We start from the raw sequence: 18,531 nt of genomic DNA on the forward strand, positions 1-18,531 counted from the left end.
ACAGCCTTCTTGAAGGGGTGGGTACTGGCAGCAATTTCACGATACGTATCACGATACTTGAGTCACAATACGATACATTATTGTGATATTGTTATATATTGTAATATATAATATAGTTTTAAATGCACCTGAAAATACAAGTTGTATATTTGTACGTCAGATGACATCAGCGATAATTCATTGGTCAAAAAATAAGATTAATCGAGATGATCCATTTACAATTTGTTGCACTTGTTGCACGATCGACCCAAAACGTGACTTTTTCAGTTTCTTCTAAAATCGATATTAAGACATTCACTATCAATATTGTATCGGAAGAAGTATCACGATACATATCGATATTTTTTCCCACCTCTGGTGCCCGGCATTAGTTTCACATAACTGAGAGAGATGTTGATTCAGCTGTGTTTTCATTGTGGATGGTGGTCTGCGACACGTGTTCCTAATATTTTGAACAGAAACATTTTATCTTCCATTTGTATGACTTTTGGTGAAATTTCGGCGAAAGTTTCAGTTTCCGCTGTTGAAAGTGAAGCAGGAAGTAGAAACAAAAATAATAACCCGACACAGCACCACCTAGTGTTTGGGTGGAGTTGTTACGGAGTGAACCAGACTGATGATGCCCCATAAAATAAAATTTCCCTCGCGTAATAGCTGATCCATGTAATTTCTGTGCATTATAATTGAAACATAAAGCTTTAACTCGTAATGTTCATTCATGTTAGCTTAAAAGAAGGAACATTTAGCATTTTTTTCCTTTTTTTTCTGGTTAGCTGCATTAAGCTAGCCACTCCGGGAGCTGTTTCTTGAAAAGTGAAGCTGGTACAGCTCCCCCTGGTGGCTAGAGGCTGCAGTATAGGTCATGTAAGCTCCACCCCCTCCGTGTTGGTGGGAGGGACACTAAAGTACACGTTAAATATGGTTTCTATCATTTTAGGTAGTTGATATGATGTTGGTGCACTTTCAACTTTTGTTTCAGTTCTTTATTTGACTTCCAAAAGTATTTCTAAATCGTCTGGTCAGTGCAATGTTGTTTTTAATCTCCCAAAATCATGAAAACCTCCAGCAATTGTTGCCGTTGTGAGTTCATCACAAGGCGCCTTTAGCTCTGTGTGTCTTCTTTCTTTCTTATGAAAAGCAGAATTACAAATCGAGAACGGGAACTTACTGGACGCGTAGTTGCTTTCTAACCTGAGTGTGAAATGCAAATACAGCTGCACACAGTCCGTCACTCCTCCTTCCTTCAGCGCAGTGCAGTAGCTGTGTGTGCTTGTGTGTGTCTGTGTGTGTGTGTGTTTGTGTGTGCCTTAGTGCGTCTCTAGGCATTTTGCCAGTCAGCCGAGATTCACTGCCAGCACTCAGCAGCCATACCAATGAGGCTACCTAGCGCTAGCACCCTGCCACAGCCATACTAATGAAGCCGGTGAGGGCTGCAGCTCTCCAGCCTTATAAATAAGGCTAATTATTAACACCCCTGCCACTCCACAGGGAGCTGTGTTGGCCTTAGCTAGAGCTCAGGGGTGCATACAAAAGCTGCTAACCGTCATTAGGGTAATGTAACGAGCAGGCGCGTTCACTCACAGTACACCTAATTAGAAAAATACAGCAGATACAGCAGTATTCTGCTAGTAACGCAGTGAAGACAGTTCAGAGTAGAAATACTTTCCACTCTCCTCTACCTCCAACAGTTACAAGGAAATGTTGGATTATACCCTGGGCTTATTTTTTATTTTTTTATTTTTAAAAACTCCCACAGCCCCACAGGACTACTTTACTTTGCGGTTGGCATGGCAACTGGTGGTCGCCATTATGCCGCATCCTGTTTCTATAGCATTAAATAATGAACTAAAACTGAAGTTATCCAAAAAAATTGACACGTGAACATTCATCAACATAATATGACAGAAACCATCCTTGAAAAATGTGTATTTTAGTGTTTTCGTTTTGGACCAAGCCCTGCCCACTAATATGGAGGGATGGAGGGAGAGGAGCTTATGACCTATACTGCAGCCTCCAGCCACCAGAGGGAGCTCCGATTGCTTTGGCTTCACTTTAGAGGAGCTGTTCTGCAGTCCACCTCTATACAGTTTATGGGTGAAACTAAACATATCACCAGTTTGAATGACACAACAGTTCTAACTTGCTAACGTTAGCCTACTCCATTAAGCTCTTGATTCCAATCAAAGGTTTGCGACTAATTTCTCTACAAACTTTGGTTGGTCTTGTCATGCTGGTCAATATTAGCTCATGTGATTTTTATGAAACTACTGCAGCTAAGCTAACGTTGGCTCACACTGTAGTGATACCAGCAAAACAAGCTGTTATTATCTTGTTTTAGCTACGTGAACGAAGTTGCAGCTTGGTTGGTTTTCATAGTTGGTGGTAGCCTATTGGCTAACACCTTAGATACTATTTAGATAATTTGAAACACTGTTTTCTGTGTCTAGCTTTGGTGATTCCCATAAAACTAAAGTCTTTAATATTAGTTTACACTGCAGTGATAGCAATTTATTTTAGCTTACACATGTTAAACCCCAGGGGTTAATATTAGCTTACACCATATTAACTGACCCATAATACCACAGATGTCACTTTCCTTTTTAGAGACATTCAGAATTCTTTTGTTGTGTTAAAATAGCTGTTATTGAGGATGTAATGAAGCCTTGTCCTCATGAAAACAAAGGAAACATACTTTTTTCACATCTTAACTTCACGGTCCAACACAATATAAGTAGCATGTAGCTTATTTTATTGGCTATTGTTAGCTTACCCTGCAACCTCAATAATTAAACTTAGCTAATAGCAATTAACAATAGTGTAACTAGCAATAACTAGCAAGTGTGTGTAACTTAGCTTGGGTTTGTGTACACTGCAGTACAAGAAGTTTTTATGCTAGTAGCAACTAATGCTAGCTCACTCTGCCAAACAACTAAATGTAACATTTTAGTTTTTGTTCACTTTGTCCATTAACTGGTCATAATTTGTGTTTCTTTGATCCCCAGGTATTTCAGATTGTGCGTCATATCCTCGCAGGAAGTGTGCACCACTAGAGGAGGCGTCCAGCCCGTGGAAATCTTCCTACATCCGACAACACCGCATAGAGACCAACTGGAGGAAGGGGGACACACGGGAGCCCATGGTAATAAAACACGTCGTCTTTCATTAGAGAGGCGCTAGTTTGATACGTAGACGTCATTAGTTGGTCTCTGAACGTCTCTCTCGATGTCTCTGTGAAGGTGTTGAAAGGTCACGATGATCATGTGATCACGTGTCTCCAGTTCAGCGGCGACCTGATCGTCAGCGGGTCGGACGACAACACGCTCAAAGTCTGGTCGGCCATCACCGGCAAGGTAGGACGCAGTGTTAAGGTTATATAGATCAGGGATGTCAAACATATGGCCCACAGGTCAAAACTGGTCCAGTCTGGTCCAATCTGGTCCAGTCTGGTCCAGTCTGGTCCATGGTGGGATGAATTTGCAAAATGTGAAAATTAGAACTCATTAAGTAGCAGTTTTTCATTAAAACTGGCAAGTGTTTGAAATTTTTCCACTATGGGTCGCGCCAATCTAGTCACAGTTGCACACATGAATGAATGAATGGATGAACATTTCAAACATGTATAAAAATATGTAGTCATTTACTGGAAACACTGCTTTTATGAGTTGTATTTCTACATCTACAATGTTATTTGGGCGTCTGTCGCTGAAATACACCCTGGTGGTCGTAGTTAATTTTTCCCAAAAGCTAAGTCTGTGAGAATTGTTTGTACTGGAGACTGAACTTATGACAGTTTCCATAGTGTGGGATCACATATAGATTCCTTTGACCTTAGGAGAAGCTGATGAAAACATAGCTCATAAGGAAGAGGACAGCCTTGCTAGCATCCTTATGAGCTAAATGCTAACATCGATATAAAGTGCTCTTGATGTAATAGTTGTGCTCTTGTTAGTTATGAATGAATGAATCTCCTACTACCACCCCACCAAACATCCATCTGTTCATCTTCATTTTCCGGATTAAAATTAGTTATTATTATAATTATTGGTACATTTTTGGCGCTAGGCGGCCGGAATTAAAACCGTAGAAGAAGACGTTCTGACGCTACAGGGACGTGGTTTTGGTTTATGGTCGACCTAACAACGAACACAAAAGATGAAGCTTGTCTGAAGCCTGACGTTACTTGTCCACTGTGATCGTGTCATTTTAACACCACATGAGAACAGTCGTGGGGGAAACACCTCAATGACTCAGAGCCTCTAACGTGGCTTCAGTCGAACATTCTTTAACAGGACACACCTGCTCTCTCCACCGTCCAGACCTGCCCCGGCGGTTCAGTCCGTACATTCTGTACTTCTACTGCTCTTCTTCTTCTTCTACATAAGCCCCGTTAGCATGGGACTAGTTTCATCTGGTAATTTGTAATAATGTCGGCGTCTGTGATCTTAAATCGTCCATGTCCGTAATTTGAATAATTACCATAATCGTGGAAACACAGGGGATCATCTGATAAAACTCATCTGTAGCACAAATCTACTTAAGAATTATGGAGGATGTGCTGTAAATCACAGTTTGGACAAAGTGGAGACGTCTCTGTCCCATTCGCCAGATTCAGACGGATGAAATCGTTAAATCACACATTAATGTGTTCACTGGTAACAGGCTGATTTCTTCCACGGGATAATTATAAATATATTTTTTATTGTCCATCATTATTTGCATTAAAGAATTAAATAACACGGTCACATTGTGATGACAAAAAGTCAAACCTCCACTATAAGAATCATTGTGAGGTTAGGGTGAGTCCTCAGGAAAGACGCCGAAAGAAAACCCCACCCTTGTCTTTAACCAGCAGGGACTGTGACATGATGTCTCCGTATTAAACACATACAGTAAATTATTCTAAACGTACTTTATCAGCTTTCTTATCTGCTGACAGTAACGGACGGTTCAGTATCGTCTCCTCCGTCTCTGCAACAGTTGCCAAGGTAAAGTTTTCCCAGTGTTGCCACAGCAACCAGCACTGCAACACCTTCAAGGTGAAACTGCTTTTCTCTGTTCGTGTATCCTTCAAGGGTAACTGTGAAAGTGGAGGGGGGGAAAAAAAAAACACTATGTATGGCAGCGAGGAATGTGAGACGCTGGCATAGCATCTACGTGCAAGTTCATTAGGTACACGAGCGAAAACACTCGAATATATAGATGTTAGTCCTGTAAAACGATTCACATTTTAATCAGATTAAATATCATTCATTTTTAATCTATATTAATTGTGTTTCATTTAAGACAAACTACGTTGTTAGCTTTGTTGCTAACGTATACTTCACACATGGCTGGTCTATGTATTGTCATCTCTAACCCCTCCCCTCCCCCTCCCCCTCCCCCTCTGTGTCTCAGTGTATGAGGACGTTGACGGGTCACTCCGGGGGGGTGTGGTGCAGTCAGATGGCCGTTGCCACGGTGATCAGTGGCTCCACCGACCGGACGCTGCGCGTGTGGGACGCAGAGAGCGGCGACTGCGTGCACACGCTGTACGGACACACGTCCACCGTGCGATGCATGCATCTCCACGGCAACCGGTAACTGTCGCACACATGCGCGCGCACGCACACACACACACAATTTGGCTCCATGACAACCAGAAGAACACTCTCTCTTTTACACATGCACACTTTAGCTACATTCGTCTCCATGACAACCAGAAGAACACTCACACACAGACACACACACACTTTAGCTTATATTCATCTCTATACGCACAAACACACACTTTAGTTGCATTTGTCTCCATGACAACCGGAAGGACACACACACACACACACACACACACAGAACATTGCCCTCGGCTACTGCTCGTCTCCGTGGTAACCAGCATACATAACACAACTACAGTGTATCCATTGTGTGTGGTTGCTATAAGGGACGCCTGACACCTGGAGTCCACACCCTTAAATGTGTGTTACACATGCACACTTTAGCTACATTCGTCTCCGTGACAACCAGAAGAACACGCACATGAACACACACCAGCAGTGTACACACACTTAGAAACAACACACACAAACACACACAAGCCTTAGACTGTATATAAAGTGGATGCCATGACAGCTCCTCTAAAGTGAAGCCACAGCTAGTAGAGCTCCCCCTGGTGACTGGAGGCTGCAGTGAAGGTCATATAAGCCCCGCCTCCCCCATATTAGTGGGCGGGACTTGGGTCAAACTAAAACACATCAAGACATTGTTGTGGTTTCAGGTGTCATTGGAAAACAAAAAGAAAAAAGAAAGGATAGCAATCAAATGAAATCCTAGCCTCACTCTGACCAACAGTAGGAGGTGAAGACATGTCGTCCATTTTGTCTACAGTCTATGTTAGACACCACAGAACAACACACACACACACAGACACACACAGTTATAACAGTGCAGTGGTGTGACGTCCTTCTCTCTCAGGGTGGTGTCCGGCTCCCGGGACACGACGCTACGGGTCTGGGACGTGTCGACGGGCCGTTGTGAGCACGTGCTAACGGGCCACGTGGCGGCGGTGCGTTGCGTCCAGTACGACGGGCGGCGCGTCGTCTCCGGAGGATACGACTACATGGTGAAGGTGTGGGACCCTGAGACGGAGGTGTGTCTGCACACACTGCAGGGACACACCAACAGAGTGTACTCACTGCAGGTAAACAACACAACTTTAGCTCGTGGCTACACAGAGCTACGTCCTAGAAAATGTTTTTGCCATGTTTGTGACATGTTTGTGAAATTAAGCACTTTATAGACGTAGTTTGGCTCTTTTCAACAATATATAAAACTGTTGACAGATGTTAGCATATTGGAAACATGCGTTGAGTGGCCAGCTAGCTTAGCTAACCTGCTACTGACCTGGTGTTGCAGTGTTTCCTCTCTTTCACTGAAATCATTTCCACCTCAGGGCGCATAATGTTTAAAGTAGAGGACAGATGGTTTAAATTAAATGGTCCACTGGTTCCACTTTTAGTGGTTCCACTACAGTATCGGTCTGAAAGCATATCCAGTAGCTCCGTGTATGTTTGGGTCGTTGGATTTTCCGTTCAGAAAAGGATATTAATTCTAAAAATTCCAAAATTAAAATTGAAATTCAATAAATTTTTCTCTTTCGGGTCTTTTTTTTAATCCTTTTCTGAACTGAAAACCCAATACGATTAATACCAAGCTCCTCATGTCTTTCCGTTTCCTACAGCGTTAAGAGGGACCCAACCAACCCTGTGACGTATTCCATTAATGTCATTTCAAAATGTCGACTCCCTAGTAGGCGAGCCAGCCAGGAGGAAATGACCAAAAATAAACTTCTTAAATCTTTGATTTTAGGGACTTTTTAATACATTATTTCGGATGTAGTTCACAGTACAAGGACCAGCATAAGTAAATAATTTAATCCTCATATGGAACGAATGTTTTTTAATTTACCAGAGGATGCGGCTGCTTTCTTTCTAATGGCTAAATTGCTGGCTCTTGTTGTGGTTGTACATGAGTTGGTTCTACATCCAGCTTTATTGATGAGGAGCCTTGTTTAGAGATTCCTCCAGACTTGTTATTCTACATTACATTAGATGATTAGAGGTGAGCTACAGCTGCGAGTACATCGTCAACTTGCGTTTATCACGTTTATCTTATGGTTAAATTCTCATTGTTTTTGGCTGTGAATCATGAACGATAAGTCATTGTTCCTAACATAGAGGATCTTTGATTAAGCGACTCCCCCTTTCTCTGCAGTTCGATGGTGCGTTTGTGGTGAGCGGTTCTTTGGACACTTCCATCAGAGTCTGGGACGCAGAGACAGGTAACCACATGATAGTTACTACAAAGGATGATTTATCACAACATTACATTACACAACATTAATCACAACAGTCTGGAGACACCTTCTTATTCAAATCAATGAGAGGGTGTCTCCAGACTTTTGACTCGTAGTGTATATCTATTTTAGATGTTCCCTGGAATTCATATTTTTCATGTTTTCACTACTTTTATCAACGTCTCAGCTGCTCAGGATCCTGCGTTCATAACTAAGTTTACATCAGTAAATGCAGATAACAGATTAATTCAGACTTTATCCATTTCAGCTTGTTTATTTTTGTCCTTCCTTTGGGATTTTTGGCAGTTTTGACACCACAGTGCGTAATACCGCCCCCTAAAGCGATACATGATACGCGACACTTTAGTTTCTGCTTGCTTTCCACAATGTTACTACTGCTCATTTCCAAAACTAATCTTAATCGGTGACGGCCCTAATCTAAGTAAAACTTTTTGTAAAAATGTATTTTAGTTAAAATGGATCACAGATAATCCACTTTATTTCAGATAAAAATGTTACTCTATGGTGACGATGTAAAGGTTTAAATCCAATCAAATTCTTATTAGATTCCATTACATGAGAACATTTAGGCTCCGCCCCCAATAGGAGAACTGCACCGACTGATAATGGGTGTGTCCTGTTCAGGTGGGTGTGTCCATACGTTAACCGGCCACCAATCGCTGACCAGCGGCATGGAGCTGCGTGACAACATCCTGGTGTCCGGGAACGCCGACTCCACGGTTCGAGTGTGGGACGTCCGGACAGGACAGTGTCTCCACACGCTGCAAGGTGAGACAGCGAGGATGTCCCTCCGAGAGCGTCCTCCATTGACATTTATTCCACTAACGAAGTCAGTGAAAGGTGGAGGTCACAGTTTGGTGTGGTGGTGTGTCCTTCAGGTCCCAACAAGCACCAGTCAGCGGTGACGTGTCTCCAGTTCTGCCGAGGGCTGGTCCTGTCCAGCTCGGACGACGGGACGGTCAAACTGTGGGACCTGAGGACCGGAGCTTGGCTGCGGGACGTGGTGGCGCTGCAGAGCCGGGGTTCAGGTCAGGACTTGGCAAACAACATCACACCTGCACTGTTCGCTCGATAGCAGGCGGCGGTTAGTTAGCTTAGCATCGAAGAGTAGCATGGTTTACACGTGAACACCGGTACGGAATGTTTGAGGAAAATGTTCAATCTGCCTTCAAATCACAGTATTTATAAAGCTGAACCAGGGTTTCACACACGACCTTAATAGTACTGTGGCCCACCAGATTTTTGCACGTTTCAACCTGCAAAAATGTAGCATGTGAAGCTATTTACAGGACTTAGAGGGGTGGTTTAATTTGAGATATTATTCAGTTAGAAATTTAGATCATACTCTAACTCCTATCCTGAGATTTATATTAGTTATTATTATTAAACTATTTTGGAGTCCTTTGTTTGTAGTTAGCTCCATAAATTTACCTTCCGTCTTTCCAACAGTGACTTCAGTAGGCTTAGAAAATGCCTTCATGAAAATTCAAAATTCCAACTCGGACATTTCAGACTTCCGATATCATAACGATCAAGGTATGATCTTAGTTTGGAGAGGGGAAAGCTACGTTACTCTCATTCCATTGGTAGACGAACTCAAGTTACTACTCAAGAGATTTAAAATAGAGCGTAGGTCAAAACCCGCAGGGAAGGACATAAATTTCTTCATAGAATGCCACGTCTCAAAATCCAACATCCCCATTATTACAGTAGATGATAAAAAAAAATCTTACTGAGTCTTGTACTAAGACGGTTTATCAGTCGTTGTTGGTGGATGATGTACATGATGGTATCATCTGTATAGAAACTGTTGATTAGGGCCCGGAGTCGCTACTGGTCTCCTGAATCCATTTAATTCCGATTCACAAGGTTCGGTTAAGTTTTGATTCTACCTAAATGTCAATTCATTTAGCGTAATACACCACCAGTGAAAAGTTTGGACTATAATCTACAGATAAACACCTGAGCCTCATAATGTCCATGTGCAGAAAAAATGTCAGAAAATGCACCAAAAACGTTTATTATCTGGCAGTTGATTACAACTCTTACGTTATAAGAGTGTAATAACCTTCCAGGAGATGCACAAGTGAAATTACCGTAACGTCACCATATTGAATGCAAAGCTCAACGTCTCAGCTTTGAGAAACCGCAGTTTATTCCCATAAATGTAAACGTGTTGCCTTCTAAAGAGTCAGGTCTGTTTCAGTGTATAACAAGTCCTAAACACGCTAATTATATATTTATTTATTTATAAAGCGATTGTTGTGTTTTTGATCCGACAGGTGGCGTCGTGTGGCGAATCAGAGCGTCCGACACTCGGTTGGTTTGCGCCGCCGGCAGCAGGAACGGCACCGAGGAGACCAAGCTGCTCGTGTTAGACTTCGACCTGGACGACACGAAGAAGGAGGAGGAGTCGGACTAATGAGGTTGAGGGACGTGACATCATCAACCTGGGACAAAAGATGAAAATATAGGATTTTGCTTCTTAAAGGAAAAGCCTCGGACGCTATCTCGAATTTTTTTTGACCAAAGTCGTGACGGGATCTTGTTTGTTTTTTGTTTTTGTTTTTTTTCCAAACTGTCCACAGACAGAACAGGAGTGAATGTTACAACACGTCCTGATTGGCCGGCAGAGACACGTGGACAAAATGTTCGTCTCTCTCTAGTGAATGTGTCCAGACCGAAGTGTCCAAGACGAATGTTTGACGGACAAAAGCGTTTCGTGAGAACAAGTGAATGTTGGACAAACAGATTCAGGACTCGTGGATTTTAAGAAAAAACTAAACAAAAACTCTACTGAATGTAAGAAGAGGAAGGACGAGGGCATTAATTTATATTGCTGCTGCTGCTGCACCAATAAGGAGGTCAAGGACGCCGTTAACAACCAAATCTACCAAATACCAAGGTGGTTGGAGACGACGAGTATTGTTTCAGTTCATGCAAACACAACCTCATACTCAGCCAGTATTGTCTTTATACCAGTAGTTGCAGAAACGCCAGTCAAATAGGGAATAAAAGCGTCTTTATCCCATTGTGCAAAAGGAGGAAGGAGTAACCAGAGCCTCACATCTGCAATGGCTTTAACACTCTGTCTTAATTTAAAGCTCTACGGAGGCAAAAGTGTTCACTGCGCACTGAAATCACAACTGAATGATTAACGTCAGCGGTTTATTCAATTCAGCCAAAACACTAAATTTTTTGATTTTGTTTTGTTCTGCGACCAAAATTGACTCGAATGTGTCTCCTGAGGGGACTTTGTGCTCGGCCAATCACACGTGTAGCATTAGCATTAGCATGACAGATTAATGGGTGAGATTTATTCCCGATGGCTACCCGAGAATACAACACGCAGGGTACATTCTTGATACCAAAACTTTTATTTGAAAAGCTATCGACGGCAAAGAAAATATTCCTGAAGTCTGTTTTCTCATGCGACACTAGCAGCTTAATCAGTGGTGGCCTATAATGGACTGATGCTAACAAGCTAATAAGTCCCTTGATGCTAAGGAGGATGAGGATTGAACACGTCCATCCACCGCCACTATTTTCCCCACACTCCTACCACAAGAGGGCGCTATTTATTCACGCCCTTTTTAGAAAACACTATATGTGACAAGACCCCATTTGAAGGCTCAACCCTTTTAGACCTAAACATGCGCCTGCAGATAAGCAAAAGCTAGCTTTTTTTTTTTTTTTTTTTTTTAATTACCGTAACTCACCCAATAGTTTGTGCTATTGACAAAATTCAAAGTGTGGTTGAAAACTGGGAAGTTGCATTTTCTGGAAAAAAAAAAAGAAGCTGCCATTATGGTAATGATACCAAGGAAAAGAGAGAGAAGTTGTTTGGATGGTGGAATCAGGAGTTTGTTGGGTCTTGCAGAAAAAAAGCACAACCTCCCAGTGTTCAGCCACAGGTTGAATTTAGTCAAAACCATTGGTGAGTTACAGTAATTCAAATACTGCAGCTTGTTTTTTTTTTTTGTTTCGATGTCTGAAAGGGTTAAACCTGCACTGAACTGTAGCATTACTATGCTTTTTTTTTTTTTTTTAACTATTGATGTGGTTTAAATCAACAAATCATGAAATATAATGAATTATTAATCCAACAGGCTGCCGTTGCCTGGCAACACCGCCAGGGTTTTAGCACTGACTAGTGTTATTCCAGGCGTGGGGGGGGGGGGGGGGGGGGGGTTTGTGTAATCATGTAACATAGTGTAAATACAAAGAGGATGTACATATTGAGCTTTTTATAAGGGATGAGAATCAATAAAGATGAGTTTTATATGAGTGGCCATCGTCTCTTTTATTCTGAAAACCCGAAGAAGTCCACAATAACGTTTAAAATTAAAAATATTTACGTTTAAGAAGAATAAAGTTCTCTTTCTGTCTTATTTTTTCATATGTTTGAAGGATAAAAAAACTAAATTTGGAAAACCGAAAAGTACCATTAACCTTTTGTCCTTTAATATATGAACAGAAAGGAAGTTGTTTCATAACAAATAAGAGTTTGTTTCTGGGTTTAAAATTAAACTTGAAATATCACATTATTGCACAAACACCATTTGTGTTTTCAGTTCGTAGCCAGAGTAACGTGACACGACAAAAAGAGGCATCTTTAGTTTTTATTTTAGTGTTTTAGTTTGTCAGAGGGGGCGGGGCTTATATGACCTGTACTGCAGCCTCCAGCCACCAGGGGGAGCTCTAACATTAGCAAGCCAAGACTTGTTGTGTAATTCACACTGGTGATATGTTTACACAGTCTATGGATGAAACTAAAGATGGACTACAGAACAGCTCCTCCTCTAAAGGGAAGCCAAACTAAGTAGAGCTCCCCCTGGTGGCTGGAGGCTGCAGTGTAGGTCATATAAGCCCCGCCCCCTCCATGTTAGTGGATGGGACCTGTGACTAGAAAACTAAAACACTGAAATGTACATTAAACATTTTTGTTTTTCCACGATGCTTTCTGCCTTTTTAGATAGTTAATATAATTTTTTTCTATTTTGTGTTATTAGAGACAGGACGTGACATCATGAGGACTACAAGTTGCCATGCCAACCGCTCCGTGGGAGAGAATTTCTTAAAAAAATAAATAAATAAATAAGTGCAGTGTATAATGCAACATTTCCTTGCGACCAGTGGAGGTAGAGTAGTATTAATTAAACAAAAACTTGTGTGGGCGGGGCATCGTTGCTGTGGCTCCGCCCTCTGGATCCAAACTCCCACGTCCCTGGGACGCTAGCGTGAGTTTGAGAGCCGGGGAGACGCGTTGTCCATATTTATGTTGGGCCCATAGAGGTGGAGATACTCGACATAATGTGGTTACTGCTGCGTCTCCACGTATAAAGTCTCTGCTGGTGCTTTTAGCGAAATGAAACCAGCCTCGTGTGTTTGTGGCCTTTATAACTCTGCCCTCGGCAATTACATTAGCAGCAAACGCACAACCTCTGCAGCGACTGCAGCTCGGGAGGACGTCTGCTGACACGAGGCTTTGGTCCCGACTTTTAAACAGCCGCGGTATCGATGCTCTTTCTTTACAAAATTTATTTTATTACTAGTCATTCACAGTGAGCAGCCATCTTGGGTAATTGGAGCTCAAGTGGCCGAATAATTGTCGTCTTGAGAGAAAAGTCTTTGCAGTTTTTAAATATAAATCAACTCCCCATTTCAGTCCAGTTTTATTAGCACAGCAAACTCCAAACAACAACAAGAACGATGCTCCAGGTGAATCATTTCCTTTCTGATTCAGTTTCAAACCCGAATCCTCAAACTCCAAACGCTCATTGGTTTTCAGAGATTCTCAACTGGTGGTTCGCGGGCCAAGAAAAATGTTAAGCCTATAAGACCTGAACATTCACCTGCACATGAATTATTATTATTTATTTTACTGTATTTAATTCAAAGGGTGGCTGAACGCTGGGAAGTTGCACTTTCTGGAAAAATTCTCTCAATGTACTTGTTCTTCTTTGCAGTAAAACCAGAGTGACCAGGTGTCGTCTTTTTCCCCGACATGTCGTCTCTTTGACACCTAAAAATGCGTCAAACTCGAACTTTGACACAGTTTCAAACTGGGATTTTGTTCCACTAGAACCTGATCTGGTCTCCCAACTCAAGCAAATGGAAACAAACTGTTGCTACGTACGTTATGATGCTGTTATGTCTCTGGTCTGAACTGTTTCTAACATGGGTGTATAGAACACCAGCTAACTCTTAGCTACTAGCTTAGCTACTATTAGCAGGTGACTGCTACCTCACACACAATTTCTCTTTTTAGGGCCTTAAATTGGGATTAATATCAAATTTTAGACTTTTTAAAGACTGCGTGTAGACCCTGAAATCACAACATTTATCATCACATTTGTTGTTGTGTTTTTGTGTGTTCGTACTATGATCTTCTGTTCAACAACCTCAGGCTCAAACTGTTCAATCTTTTCATTCAATAAACTCCAGTTAAAAGTTGAATATTTTCTTTGATCTCGTCACGTAGCTGAAGCAGGACCAGTCGAGAACCAACGTTTTAGAGGATGCAGTTACCACGGTAACCAGATTCTTACCCCCTTCCTCCCTCCTTTCCTCCCTCCCTTCCTTCCTTCCTCCCTTCCTCCGGCTGTTGATGCTCTGCTTCAGTCGAAATAAGAGCGTCTCTGGCTCCCTCTAGTGGTGAAACCACAACACTCACACTTGGATTCAAATCATTTGTGAACAGAGGCAGCTCAACCTTTAGCTTAGCTTAGCCTAGCCTAGCTTAGCCTAGCTTAGCCTAGCGTAGCTCTGTGTGATTCCATCTGAATCTTGTCTTTCTCGCTGTGCGACATTAGAAATGAATTCCACAACAGTAAACGCTGCGTTGGCACAAAAGTTTGAGGCTTTTAATTTTGAGTTTATGAAACTCCAAAGTTTTCTTCCCCCCCCCCCAGAAATATCAAAGTGTGAGAGTATGTTCTCGTCCAGAACGTGAGTCTCTGCGTCGCGGCCTCGGCCCGGATCACCTGATGGTGCGGTACATCATGAAGTCCACCGTGGTGCATCGTGGGAACTTGCCGATGGAGCTCTCCTCCACCGGCGTGTAGACCTTGATCTGACGCATGTGAGTGTCTCTGCCGTTCTGGTGATTCGCCAACACAGCGATCTGGATCATGAAGGTGCTGATGGGCTCGTTGGTTCTCTGCCAGGAACACGAGGAACAAACAACAGAACGTTCAGGACAAAGAACGACTCCAACGCAGGTTTGTGGAAACTCGTGATGTTTCCTGCAACGTTTCTGTTCAGGTCAGAACTTTCACTTGTTCCTCCCTTCCATCATTTATTCCTTCCTTCCTTCAATCTTACCTTCTCTTCTCTTCCTTCCTTCCTTCCTTGCCTATTTCCTTCCCTCATTCCTTTGTTCCTTCCAATTCTTCTTCCACCTTTCCTTCCTTTCTTCCTTCCCTCCTTCCTTCAATCTTACCTTCTCTTCTCTTCCTTCCTTCCTTCCTTTGTTCCTTCCATTTCTTCTTCCACCTTTCCTTCCTTTCTTTCTTCCTTCCCTCCTTCCTTCCTTCCTTCCTTCCTTCAATCTTACCTTCTCTTCTCTTCCTTCCTTTGTTCCTTCCTTGCCTATTTCCTTCCCTCATTCCTTTGTTCCTTCCATTTCTTCTTCCACCTTTCCTTCCTTTCTTCCTTCCCTCCTTCCTTCCTCCCTTCCATCATTTCTTCCTGTCTTGCCTATTTCCTTCCCTCATTCCTTTGTTCTTTCCTTCCTTCTATCATCTCTTCCTTCTTTCCTTATTTCTTTCATTCACTCATTCCTTTGTTCCTTCAATCTTTCCTTCCTTCCTTCCTTTCATCATTTCTTCTTTTCTTCCTTCCTTGCCTATTTCCTTCCCTCATTCCTTTGTTCTTTCCTTCCTTCCTTCCTTCCTTCCTTCCTTCCTTCCTTCCTTCCTTCCTTCCTTCCTTCCTTCCATCATCTCTTCCTTCTTTCACATTTCCTTCCTTATTCCTTCTTTCCTCCCTTTGTTCCTTCCATCTTTCCTTCCTTCTTTCCTCTTCCTTCTCTCCTATGTTCCTTCCTTTCTATGCTTCCTTCCTTCCTTCTTTCCTCTTCCTTCTCTTCTCTTCCTTCGTTCTCTCGTACGTTCCTTCCTTTCCATGCTTCCTTCCTTCTTTCCATCCTTCCATCTTTCCTTCCTTCCTCTCTTCCTTCTTTCCATCATTTCTTCCTTCCTTTCTTCCTTCCTTGCCTATTTCCTTTCCTCATGCCTTTGTTCTTTCCTTCCTTCCATCATCTCTTCCTTCTTTCACATTTCCTTCCTTATTCCTTCTTTCCTCCCTTTGTTCCTTCCATCTTTCCTTCCTTCTCTTGTACGTTCCTTCCTTTCCATGTTTCCTTCCTTCTTTCCTCTCTTCCTTCAATCTTTCCCTCTCTTCTCTTCCTTCCTTCTCTCATACGTTCCTTCCTTTCCATGCTTCCTTCCTTCTTTCCTTTTCCTCTTCCTTCCTTCCTTCTTTCTTTCCTCTTCCTTCCTTCCTTCCTTCCTTCCTTCCTTCTTTCCTTCTCTTCCTTCCCTCCCTCCTATGTTTCTTCCTTTCTATGCTTCCTTTCTTCTTTCCTCCCTTCCTTCCTTCCTCTGTCTGACTCTCTGTGGATTATTTATTTCTTCCAGACTCTTTACAGATGTTGTGGAACCTTTTCCAGCCTTTGATCAGTTGTCATCACACACTTCAACACAAACATGTGTTGTGAAGATCAGACTGAGACAAATACCTGATTTACAGAAACTGAACCTGAGTCTCTTTGAAATTATCTCGTGATCCTAGAGTTTCACACTTTCACGTGTCTGACTGAGTCTTTTTCTACTTTCAGGGTCATCAGAGTCGTTTTTAGGCAGAAATGTAGAAAACTCTCAGGGAAACATCACTAACACGACATAAAAAACATCAGTTATTATTGTCTAAGTGAAACCACTGTTTCCGTACCTGGTTGATCAGGGAGATGTGAATCCACCCGCTGGGCTCCACCATCTCTAACTGCTGCTCAGAAAGACGACGAGAGAAGAGAATCTGAGCGGCCGTGAAACTTTTAAAACCTCGGAAAAAAAAAAAGCAGATTCACTGCAGAGTTACCCTGATCTCCTGGAGGTTGTGGAAGTTGTTTCCCACTCGGACGGAGATCTTACTCGGCGTGTAGCTCTCGTCCGACTTGTAATCGGCGTAAATACACAACATCTTCACCGTCGTCCTCCTCCTAGAGACCGAGCAGACGGTTAACAGTTAACACGCTCGGCTGAAAACGTCCTAAAAGAGACGAACGTGTGCGTCACCTGAACTGTATGTTGACCAGGTGAGGCTGGGATCCGTCCGACTGCCAGTAGGTCTCCAGGTTGTCGTCCCTCAGCTGATCGACTCCAAAACCTGGACACAGGGCGATGAAGAGTTGACCTCAGACTATCACACAGATCACACACGAAAAAAGACTAAAAGCGTCTAAAAACAAACAGTAAACAGTAATAAAGTAACGTTACTGCACTCGACAACGGACTTCAAACTATTTGCAGTGTTCAAACATCTCACGGCCTGAGATATGAAGCTGCTGGAGAACCTGAAGAAGAAGAAGAAAGAAGGGGTGGAGGTTTTACCGGGTTTACAGGAGGAGAGGGACCACACGGCCTGGGAGCCGATCTCACGCACCGTCCCCGTCCTCTCCAGCTGCTTGGGGTCGGCGCCGGGCGGCGTCTTGCTCGGGGTGGCCATTACTTCTTCACCTTCACAACAGATTTACAGATGAGTTCACCCCTTTACAGGGCAAGGAACCATATGTGGTAACTTCAGAGCATTTTGAATGAATCCTCTCACTGAGGTTTAATGTCACGTGGTTTTCATTCAGCCAATCAGAGAAGGGACAGGAAACGTCGTCTAATCAGGGTCTGATGTGGTCTACAAGGTCCAGCTCTGAATGAAAACTGATTTATTGGGTTCAATGAAGAAGAGATGTACTAACGTCTTATGCTCTGATGTTCTAAAACTCTAAATACATGTTTACATTTGTTTACCACTCAAGGACAAGGAAACACATATGGGGAAATGAATTAATCTGCACTTTATACATGGAATTTTTTGTAAAATTTTATAAAAATTTTCTTATGCCTTACAACAACACTCCAGGGTTGAAATTTTTGTATTTCAATGAATTATAAATGGTTAAATGACCCAGATTTAAGAGGATATGATCATTTTAAGATGCTTAGAGAAAAAATGGGATATAAATGAGACAACTATTAGCATCAACTTTAGCTTTCAGCTCAGTTTGCGTCTGTGGTTAAAAATTTAAGAAGCCTTAACACTTATTTTTAAACGTGGGAATAACCTTCCAATAATACGACATTGACTATTTGTTTGAAACACGCATTTTCTCCAGAGAAATAACATTAAGCAGATGTTTTAGAGGAGTTTTGTTAGGCACTCTAGCTAGCTAGCTTATATTCCTCCGATAAATGCGACCTCAAAGATGCTAAAACTTCGTTTACGTTAAAACGTATGAAAGAACAACTCACGAGAAGCCTCCAAAATGTCGGATTAGTGCATGAGACGCGGGGCAGTTTGATAAAATCACAGTTTGAACGCGTTAAATTTACACACAACCACTTCGAATCTCCCACTTCTTCCAGTCGCTTCCTGTTGACGTCACTGGCCCGCACAGTGTCGCA

General features: G+C 42.4%; 2 protein-coding genes across 3 annotated transcripts in view; one reads left to right on the forward strand and one right to left on the reverse strand.

The window, feature by feature from the left end:
• The window catches only part of LOC125014670 (F-box/WD repeat-containing protein 7-like), a 41,977-nt gene extending 29,841 nt beyond the window's left edge, over nucleotides 1–12,136 (forward strand). For both annotated transcript variants that reach the window (XM_047595926.1, XM_047595935.1), the window contains 8 exons: nucleotides 3,003–3,139; nucleotides 3,237–3,350; nucleotides 5,395–5,576; nucleotides 6,448–6,673; nucleotides 7,747–7,813; nucleotides 8,474–8,617; nucleotides 8,728–8,877; nucleotides 10,132–12,136. In XM_047595926.1, coding sequence (XP_047451882.1) covers nucleotides 3,003–3,139; nucleotides 3,237–3,350; nucleotides 5,395–5,576; nucleotides 6,448–6,673; nucleotides 7,747–7,813; nucleotides 8,474–8,617; nucleotides 8,728–8,877; nucleotides 10,132–10,271 — 1,160 coding nt within the window. In that variant the 3' untranslated portion in view covers nucleotides 10,272–12,136. The remainder of the gene's footprint in view (nucleotides 1–3,002; nucleotides 3,140–3,236; nucleotides 3,351–5,394; nucleotides 5,577–6,447; nucleotides 6,674–7,746; nucleotides 7,814–8,473; nucleotides 8,618–8,727; nucleotides 8,878–10,131) is intronic.
• Nucleotides 12,137–14,559: 2,423 nt separating this feature from the next.
• On the reverse strand, nucleotides 14,560–18,527 carry anapc10 (anaphase promoting complex subunit 10). The gene is made up of 6 exons (XM_047596418.1): nucleotides 18,379–18,527; nucleotides 17,464–17,589; nucleotides 17,149–17,239; nucleotides 16,952–17,072; nucleotides 16,805–16,858; nucleotides 14,560–15,011 (listed from the first exon to the last, which is right to left on the reverse strand). Exons 2-6 carry the CDS (start codon nucleotides 17,576–17,578, stop codon nucleotides 14,832–14,834), a joined length of 561 nt encoding a protein of 186 aa, XP_047452374.1. The 5' UTR covers nucleotides 17,579–17,589; nucleotides 18,379–18,527; the 3' UTR covers nucleotides 14,560–14,831.
• Between the last annotated feature and the right edge of the window lie 4 nt (nucleotides 18,528–18,531).

Source organism: Mugil cephalus, chromosome 1 (assembly GCF_022458985.1).
Source record: "Mugil cephalus isolate CIBA_MC_2020 chromosome 1, CIBA_Mcephalus_1.1, whole genome shotgun sequence".
Classification (NCBI taxonomy): Eukaryota; Metazoa; Chordata; class Actinopteri; order Mugiliformes; family Mugilidae; genus Mugil; species Mugil cephalus.

What these genes read in the sequence shown, in the direction of transcription:
- anapc10 (XM_047596418.1), bottom strand. Translation starts at nt 17,578, where the DNA reads ATGGCCACCCCGAGCAAGACGCCGCCCGGCGCCGACCCCAAGCAGCTG. An exon ending in CTGGTCAACATACAGTTCAG is followed by an intron (nt 17,073 to 17,148) that starts GTGACGCACACG and finishes CTCGGTCTCTAG; the next exon opens with GAGGAGGACGACGGTGAAGA. An exon ending in ACATCTCCCTGATCAACCAG is followed by an intron (nt 15,012 to 16,804) that starts GTACGGAAACAG and finishes TGTTCCTGGCAG; the next exon opens with AGAACCAACGAGCCCATCAG.